The sequence below is a fragment of the Crocuta crocuta genome, unplaced genomic scaffold (assembly GCF_008692635.1).
Source record: "Crocuta crocuta isolate KB4526 unplaced genomic scaffold, BGI_CrCroc_1.0 scaffold48, whole genome shotgun sequence".
NCBI lineage: Eukaryota > Metazoa > Chordata > Mammalia > Carnivora > Hyaenidae > Crocuta > Crocuta crocuta.
This window is the reverse complement of record NW_027533089.1, coordinates 910,653-920,499: the sequence shown is the minus strand read 5'-3', so window position 1 is coordinate 920,499 and position 9,847 is coordinate 910,653. Positions and strand designations below refer to the sequence as shown.

At 31.8% G+C, this 9,847-nt stretch overlaps 1 protein-coding gene across 1 annotated transcript in view; it reads right to left on the bottom strand.

The window, feature by feature from the left end:
* COL11A1 (collagen type XI alpha 1 chain) overlaps positions 1-9,847 on the bottom strand; it is a 210,683-nt gene that overhangs the window by 87,455 nt on the left and 113,381 nt on the right. The window contains exons 32-36 of the mRNA XM_077746071.1: positions 6,831-6,884; positions 6,654-6,698; positions 6,453-6,506; positions 5,902-5,946; positions 2,340-2,393 (exon numbers count right to left, since the gene is read on the bottom strand). Coding sequence (XP_077602197.1) covers positions 2,340-2,393; positions 5,902-5,946; positions 6,453-6,506; positions 6,654-6,698; positions 6,831-6,884 — 252 coding nt within the window. The remainder of the gene's footprint in view (positions 1-2,339; positions 2,394-5,901; positions 5,947-6,452; positions 6,507-6,653; positions 6,699-6,830; positions 6,885-9,847) is intronic.

Genomic DNA, 9,847 nt, shown 5'->3' with positions numbered 1-9,847 from the left:
GATGTGGGGGGGAGGGGAGAGATGGGCATGGAGGAGGGCACTTGTGGGGATGAGCACTGTGTGTTATATGGAAACCAACTTGACAATAAACTATTTAAAAAAACAAAAAAGAAGAGAGAGAGACAGGTCTAAAAATAAAAAATAAAGATAAATTAAAAAAAAGTTGGAGACCATATGGATTTAGTTATAAATTATTTTCAACATGCTTGAATGTATAATGTAGCCAGATAAAACATTCATTTAAAATTTTAACATCTTAATTCAGAATTTTCTAAATTGTCTCTTTATACAAAACTACTGTTGCACTCTATTTGGTTAATTATAATATTAGAAAATAGAGAACTTGGATATACAATTTTTTGAAGTACTGGCATATATAAATGGTCTCACATTTCTTCATACAAGGTATATGTTATGGTTTTGTCAAAAAGACTCAGTTCAAAATCATTTTAGAATATTGAGTCAAAAAATGTGAATCAGTGAGCCTCTAAATGAAAATATCCAGGATATGAGTAAAACTACTAATGATTTTATTGTTTGTATTATTATAATGAAAAAACATTTGGTTCTCAAATTATTAACTGAAAATTGAGCTATACTTTGTTCCCTGCCGAGTAGATCATATTCAAACTATGTTGGTTATATTTTCAGCCAAAATATTTTTTAGCTTTGTTATGTATGGCCCAGGAGCACAGCATTGGCATCACCTGGACCCTTGTTAGTAACTTCAAAACTCACTCCAGGCCTACTGAATCAAATCTACATTTTTTTGATGTTTATTTATTTTTGAGAGAGTTAGGGAGAAAGAGTGCAAGCAGGGAGGGGCAGAGAGAGAAGGAGACACAGAATCCAAAGCAGGCTCCATGCTCTAAGTTATCAGCACAGAGCCCAAAGCGAGGCTTGAACTCACAAACCATGAGATCATGACATGAGCTGAAGTCAGACACTCAACTGACTGAGCCACCCAGATTCCTCCAAATCTACATTTTTAACAAGATACCAACATAATTTGTATGCACATGAAAGTTTGGACAGCATTGTATAGGGTAGACTAAGAGTGGCTCACAAATTTTAGCATGCATTACAACTATCTGGAGAATTTGTTAAACACAGACTAGGCCCCTCTCTTAGAGTTATGAGTTAGCTGAGTGAGGTAGGGAGAAAACTGCATGTCTAACAAACCCCAAGTGGTACTGATGCTCTGGTCCAATGACCACGCTTTGAGAACAACTTCCTTAGACATGTGAGTGCTATGGCCTGTAAGTTCATATTGAAATTCATATTGAAATCCTAATTCATACTTTGAAATTCATATGTTGAAATCCTAACTCTCAGAGACAGTTATTAGTAACTTGGGCCATGGGTGGGTCTTTTAAGTCATGAAGGTAGAACCCTGGTGAATGAGATCAATGACTTAAGACTCCAAGAGCTCCCTAGCCCCTTCTGCCCTGTGAGGATGCAATAAAAAAAATCTGTTACCTTTCAGAGGCCCCCCACCTGACCATACTGGCTAGAACTTTCAGTGTGCAGAACTGTGCGAAATAAATATCCATTGTTTATAAGCTGTCTCTAGTCTCTGTAGGTAAACAACGATGTGCGTTTTTTTGTTTGCTTGTGTTTTGTTTTTAGCAGCCAAAATGGACTAAAGCAGTGATTAAGTTGATTCCAGCTCTCATAAATAAACTGAACAGGTTTCTAAGAAAAGAAAAATAAAACAACTGAGCAATGAGCATTTCCTATATTCCCATATATATTTAAGTATGGAAATAAAGGATTTCCATTAACTTTGTGAAGATACTTGAATAAGCAAATTTTATAAAAGGGATATAATTCAGGAAAGGTTATCATTACTCTTTCTTAAAAAAACATGGATTATAGAGACAAAAATAATAAATACAAATAAATTACAATGAAATGTAAGTAATGTCAGAATGCTAGAGAATGTTTAGGAAGGGACATTTTGAAGGATACATTGGATGATTGAAGACAAAAGAGAAGTTCTGATGTAACAAATACTTAAGATTCAGTAACAATTTTTAATGCCATCAGTAATATGTACTGCAGTCAAGGAGTATTTAAGAGAATAACATCCTAGTTGTTCCTGTCTCTGATCTACTTTGCAAGGATATTTATGAAGATCTACTTGGGTTATATCAGAAACACTCAATAAACTTCATAAATAGAAAAATGTACATTCTTTGACATCACTTATTACAATTTTATTATTAGAATTTTCATAAATATTTGAATCTAAAAATTATTCAAAATATAAACTGTGACTCTCAAAAATTTGAAAACATTGTCAAATGAAAAAAGATAAGAAAAACTATGGCACTTACAGGAGGACCTTTAGGTCCGGGGAATCCAACTGGACCCTGAGGTCCTTGAGGGCCCTGAAAATAAAAAGCAGTGGAGATATTTTAGAATATGCCTTGAAAGATACATCTTTATACTTTACAGTTTATTCCTACAGATGAAACACAATATAGCATATAGCTTCTTCACCATAATGAGAGAACTACAGTAATGCAACAAGATAATCTAAACTAATCTAAAAGTTAAATTCATGAATTTTCACATTATTTAGTACTCAAAACCATACATCAATGGTCTTAAATCAAAAACACTGTAAATATTTAGAATTCATATTAAAAGTGAACAGAACATAGATGTATCAAGAAGTTCCACACTTTTAACATTAGTTGGACATAACCATTGGGGCAGAATATTTCAATTCCACAGCCACCCCAAAAAAATTATTTTTAAAATTGACTCTATAAATGTTCTGATTCCAGTATACAAAAGGAAAAAAAAATAAGTGACTAATTCAGAAAGACCTTTAACTAATTTCTATATTTAAATGCATTTTTGAAGATGTTGATATCTCATTTTACTCATATATAAAATTCTTTTGTAGATCGTGAAAAACACATTATTGTATAATTATTCTCATTAACATTCAATCCAAACATACATATATAATATTGTTCTGAACTTAATCTTTAATTGACATTATTCAATACTTATATTTATATAAATTTAAAATGCAGAACATAGACCTTATTATTGTGACAGCAAAAAAATTGGTAAAGATAATCCCTTATGTTCCCAGAACATAATAATTACATTTCCAAAAGAAAAAAAAATATATATATATAAAATGAAACATAATATAAATAGGACTTTTTAAATAACTCAACTAAAATAGTATTTATTTATAGTTAAATAATAAATGGAGTATACTAAAATTGGTCTTTACTCTTNTTACCAAAAACACTGGTAACTTTTGGGACTTACAAATTTTGGTATTCTCATTAAACTATGAAACTATCATTCTTAAGTATATATGATAATAACTTAAGAATATTATAAACAAAGTTTTAATTTAAATATAAAACTTTAAGAGCGCCTGGATGGTTCAGTCTGTTAAGCGTCCGATTTCAGATCAGGTCATGATCTCATGGTTTGTGGGTTTGAGCCCCAAGTCAGGCTCTGTGCTGACAGCGGGAGACTGGAGCCTGCTTCGGATTCTGTATTTCCCTCTCTCTCTCTCTGCTCCTCCCCAACTCATGCTCTGTCTCTTTCTGTCTCTCAAAAATAAATAATGTTAAAAAGTTTTTAATATAAAATTTAAAANGGTTATGTGCCAAGCTCTATTTTTCTAATTTCTTAAAATGTCATTTCTTTGGTTTCTAAATTTCTGCTCCTTTTCAACGAAAATTGATTTTGTATTTAAATTTCTTTAAGGATAAAATTTTAGAAAATCACTTCTCTAGAGAATATAAAGAAGAAAAAATGGGTCTTTACAAAATTCCACAAAAACGTGTTGACATATTCTGTCTGTATTAATGAAAATAGTTTTCAGGTGATGTGGAAAATACATACTCAGTGTAAAGACAATGTTGGAACCCAGTCAGGGTTGCCAGATAAAAACTCAGTGCCTAGTGAAATTTGAATTTTAGATAAAAAATGAATAATATTAATATACCCCAATATTGCAAAGGACATATTTATACCACACTATTCTGTTGTTCATGTAAAAATTCATTCAACTGGGTATCTTAGTCTTTTTGTTTGTTTTTATTTTGTTTGTTGTTGTTGTTTTGTGGCTTTTGCTAAATCTGTCTTAACTAAGTCTTCAATAATAGGCATCCATGATCTGCAAATCATGAGTATGAGGAATTATATTTAAGCTGCAGAATATCCTAATGAATAAATATATAATAGTATGTATTTAAAATATCCTACAGCGTATACATAATATGTACATATAATTCATATTATATACATATATTTATAAACAAATATATTGTTACTGAAGTCCATTGAAATGGACAAAAATAGGTATTTCCATTTCTAGTTCAATGGTGCTACAAAACTCTCTCCCTAAACTTCCCAAGTCATATATTTTAAAGAAAATATTTTGATGATATCACTTCTATCATTCTTCAGCTATGTCAAAGACACAGCCAAAGAGTATATGATACATAAAATTCCTTGGAGAAAATGAGGATATGTTAGAGAAAAATGGTTTCATCTACTACACAGAATACAGGAAGTATGTTCTGTATATTTAAAATGTATGACTGCTATTTAAAAATGTTTTCAAGCTTACTTTAAAAATTTTTTATAATAACCTTTTACTTTAAGCCTCAAAATTTATTTTTCTTACTCTCAAAGTAGTTTTACAATTACGAGTAATCATGCTGTTGGGTCACACTGTTATGTTCCAAACTTGTAAATAGATATGGTTGATCATGACATTTTAGAATGCTTAAGCAAAATATGAAAGAGAAAATAGTTTATGCCTTGAAAACAAAACTCCTAGCCTTGCTATAATTTGTGAAATGGTTCTACTCATTTAATGATTTATCCATTTTAATTAAACTGCATCTTCTTATTAAGATGACTTTGACCATCAAATTTTTCAAATATATGTTATTTACGAACTCAAAATGGACAGGATGGACTTAATTTGGAATAGTTCATCAACAGTGAGAGACATTTAGTAGAAAGTTTACTTTAATTAAATATGAACCAAAGCTTTAAAACTGTAATTAAATGTTTATTCTTATGTCTTATCTATTGACATTTCTGTCACAAATAGAAACTTTGTTCCAGAAAATTACTTATTCCCAGTTTTAAGTTATGATATATCATGAGGCATTTCAGATTTTCTTTTCATGAAACATTATACATTTCAAATAATAATATACAAAAACTATATTACTATGACTACATAATACTGAACATTGTTATAGAATATTAAGAAGTGAGTCTAATTTCTTTAACAGTAATACAGATTGAATATTTAAAATTCTCTCAAGAAGATAGCTTTCAAAACCTCTGGCTACAAAAATACTGTATTTTTGCCAAAAGAAAACAAATAAAGGGCATGCTTACTCATGTATATTTAGCTTTATTTTATATCAATTGAAAATCAATTTACTAAATAGTTTTTCTATTTACTGGAATAGATGTTTTATCTTGATTTGAATGTATATCGATTGTGACTTAATGGCTATGGGGAGCTTGCCTTTTACCAACATAATGTTGCTTCCAGAAATATGGATAAAATGAATATAAGGGAACCCAAGAGGACTGAAGGAGAAGGCATAGGTGTTATATGGATATTTTAAAAAATTATTTGGGCTTGAGTTTGATAACATCATAGGGCAATTATGCACAATATTTTTCTCTTTTCTATAACCAAATTGGTAGCATATGAGAGTACATTTTTTTAAAGAAGAAAATTAAAAAATAAGAACTTTTAAACTCTCAAAAGATTTTGCAAGTTTCTTTGCACATCTATCTGTAGACACATGTACTTTTTCCCAGAAATTGAAATACTTGCAAAATATTTATTTCATATTATGTTACTGCATCCTGTATCATACATACTCTTTCACCAGGAGGGCCAGGAGGGCCATCACCACCCGAAGTGCCCTATCAAAAACAGAAAAAGAAAAGAAAAATCAGTTTTGATTCCTTCTCATAGCATTTGTCCTCTAGAAGAGGAACTTACAGCAAACACAAATAGAACAAGTACTTCTTTTTTTTTTTTTTAATATAACTTATTGTCAAGTTAGCTAATATGCAATGTATATAGCTCTTGGTTTCAGGGGTAGATTCCCATGATTCATCACTTACATACAACATCCAGTGCTCATCCCAACAAGTGCCCTCCTCAATGCCCATGACCCATTTTCCTCTCTCTCCCACCCTCCCATCAACCCTCAGTTTGTTCTCTATATTTAAGAGTCCCTTATGGGACTGCCTCCCTCTCTGTTTGTAACTATTTTTTTCTTCCTTTCCCCCATGATCTTCTGCTAAGTTTCTCAAATTCCACACATGAGTGAGGACATATGATATTTATCTTTCTCTGCCTGACTTACTTCACTTAGCATAATACCTTCCAGTTCTATCCATGATAGAACAAGAACTTTTAATACCTTTGGACCAGGTTTTCCAGTAGGACCTCTTGCACCTCTTGAACCTCGAGGACCCTGCACATGAGAGCAAAAGATGAAACTGATCTAGCGTCAGGCACATCCAAAAGCACAGAATCTGTTTCCATTTTTGAAGAAAATTATCTTAAAAAATTAAGTCCAAGTTAAAAAATGAAAATCATTATTGTAAATGAAGCCACCCACCGTTGGGCCACGTTGACCCCGAGGGCCTGGTTTGCCAGCTACACCCTGCCAAGACAGTTCAAACAGTTTCAGTAGGCAGCATATCACAGTAAATCATGAGGCAGGTGCTGAGAAACAGGTACTCATGCAAGAACACTTATATTAGATGGTCCATGACAATAGACTTCTATACCATACCCGTGCACCTTTCTCTCCATTGGCACCTGGAAATCCAGGAAATCCAGTGGAACCCTATAAAAATAAAAATAGCAAACAATGAGTATGGGAATTAACACAATTGCAGCCACCAGCTGTAGGCCTTTAGGAACAGAGGGAGTCTCACAGCTGGTAATATTTAAGTCAGAAATACAATTTTAAGAAACCATACAACCTTTATTTATTTGAAAATGAACTTACAGTGAGATCTGAAATCCTGGAAGCAGTGAAAACATGAATTGATAAAACATATTTTAGTTTTAACTTTAAAACAATTAATCAATTATCATTTCTCATATTAGAAAATTGCAATTAAAGAATGCTTTACATAAAATAATTTTGACTTAAAATTCTACATACTTGCTTCAACTTGGATGAAAAATCTTATTTTTCATGAGCATGAATAAATATTAAAATGAGAGTTTAATAAAAACTTTCCTAAATTAACATTATTGTATTTGTATATCTGTCACTTTTTAGTTTAATGTTTTTACACCTTTAGAATTGAATCAAATCATAAAGACTAAAGATCTTCTTCCACCTTTCTGCTTGATGTTTGGATGTGGTTAGACCTAGATGAGAATTTAGGTCAGACAGTCCAGCATTAAAATTCTGTTTTGGAATTCCAAAGACATAAATTCATAACATGTTTATCATACATTTGTGGAAGTTGGGTACATTACTTATCCTCTATGAGCATAGAGGATAATGCATAAGTACATCTTATAAGCACTGTGAGTTTGTGGGAGATTAGAATAAAGGTATAAAAATGATAATGATAGATAACAATAAGTATTGGTTATTTAAAGGTGTAATAGGAACAATGAAAGCATCATACTTCATCCACAAACAGCCATATTTTATGGATGGAATATAATACAACCCCCCACTTCTTGTGCTTTTATCTGCTCACAGATTCCTTTGAACATTCTTTTGAACCACTGGTTTTACCTTATCATTGTATCATGAAATAGAACAGATTAAAATTCAGATTTTTTTCTCCTCAACATGTTAACTATGAGACTTTGGGAAGTGTGGGTGTGCTTCCAAATACTCACTTTTCTTATTCAGAACGCTTTATGAATTAAATTTAATCATGTTTAAAATATCTAGCAAAGAGTAGCAGACATTCAGATTTTATATCCTCCCCATGTATTAAGGGAGATGTAACAAAGCTATATTTGACTTCAATATATTCCTTGCTTTTCTTTCCATTCATTTGGATTGAATTATGCCTAAAATAATATTTATCTAAGTGGTAAGTGTCCCCTCTGTATCACAATAATTCAGAATGATTCCTAATAATGTGGATTGTCAAATCCCACTGCAGATTTCCCTCTCCAGCAGAAGGATCCAGGAATCTGCATTTTTAACAGTTCTTCCAGGTGATATATATAATAGATATCAAAGTATATTTCCTCCACAAGTCAAAAAAGTTGTACGTGAAGCCTTATGGGAGCTGATGGCCAATCAATAATCCATAGAATGCGCTGCTGAGTTTCTTTTTATGACCCATTTCCCAATATATTCTAATTCATATCTATAGAGATTACTATGTGATTCACTTGAGGACAATTGTTAGGACATAGAATGTTCACATAATGGGGAAATAATGTCTGCAATTTATGTTTTTTGAAGGGCTTTCAAAGCCTTTTTCCCTACAGAGAATCAGAAGTTAGATCTAGAAGAGGATTACCATGTGACTACTCTAAGAATCTGACAAAAAGTGAGTATAATCCAATATAGAAATAATCTATTCTATCAGATTTTATCTGGGAACAAATATTCATTTCTGTCTTGAGTAGAATAGATAACTAGTCACGTTGGTAGAGACTCCATTCAAACAAATTGGTCTATGCATCAATTTTATTGTTAGTAAATTTATTTTCTTATGTAAGTTTCTGTTCTAGGCAATGTATGAGAAAAAACCAAAAATGCACAATCCATCAACTAAACAGTTGGTAATACAAGGGCATATTCTTCTTTTCTCCTGTAAGGAGTTATCACCAAAATATACAATTTCCATGAAAAGGCATTATAGGTTTTTACTTTATTTTATTTTTAAAGTATGAATTTTTGAGGGAGAGAGACGAAGAGAGAGAGGGAGAGACAGACAGAGAGCAAGCACAAGTGGAGGAGGGGCAGAGATAGGAGACACAGAATCTGAAACAGGTACCAGGCTCTGAGCTATCAGCACAGAACCCAATGCGGGGCTTGAACTCACGAACCATGAGATTCTGACCTGAGCAGAAGCTTAACCAACTGAGCCACCGAGGCTCCCAAGGAATTATAGGTTTTTAAATGGAAAAAACAAAAAGCAAACAAAAAGCTGAAAGTCAGTCAAAGATTAATGGTAAAAGGCTTATCGACTATGAAACTTTCAAAATTATTTGAATGCTGTTTTAAATACAAAGAATCCTACATTAAAACAGATTTGCTTTTTGAAGTAGCGGTCATTTTAGAGTACCAATGGTAGTGCAACTTTCAAATACCCATTGTGTTTTATATTGCTAGTAAGATACTAAATAAATTATAATTCTAATTATAGTCCTTAAATTGCTTAAAAGAGATTAGCAGCTCAATTTCATTTTTAGTATAATATAGATTTAAATCTCTCCAAAAATCATTAGGTTCCACATAGGAAAAACATGTGCAGCTATCTTTGATCTTTGATGAGCCCATTATTTTTTGTTTAGAACTGAGAAACATTAATCATTTTTGAAAGTAAAAAGGTTGCTGTGAAGAAAAGTAATATAAAAAATAAAAACCAAGGTTTCAGACATTTTGGTTAAAGAGTAAAGAAAAATGTTTGATTCCTCTAGGAAGAAACATTTCTCTCCAGTCATTCTGGTGCATTTTGTTAATAAAAATAACTCAAAGAATATTGAACAGAGTATTGTCTTAGGAGAAACAGAGGAAATAAGAATGTCAAATAAAAGAATATTGTGCTAAGCCTTCTAGTAATATGACACTTTTCTATTTTTAAATCAAAACACCAC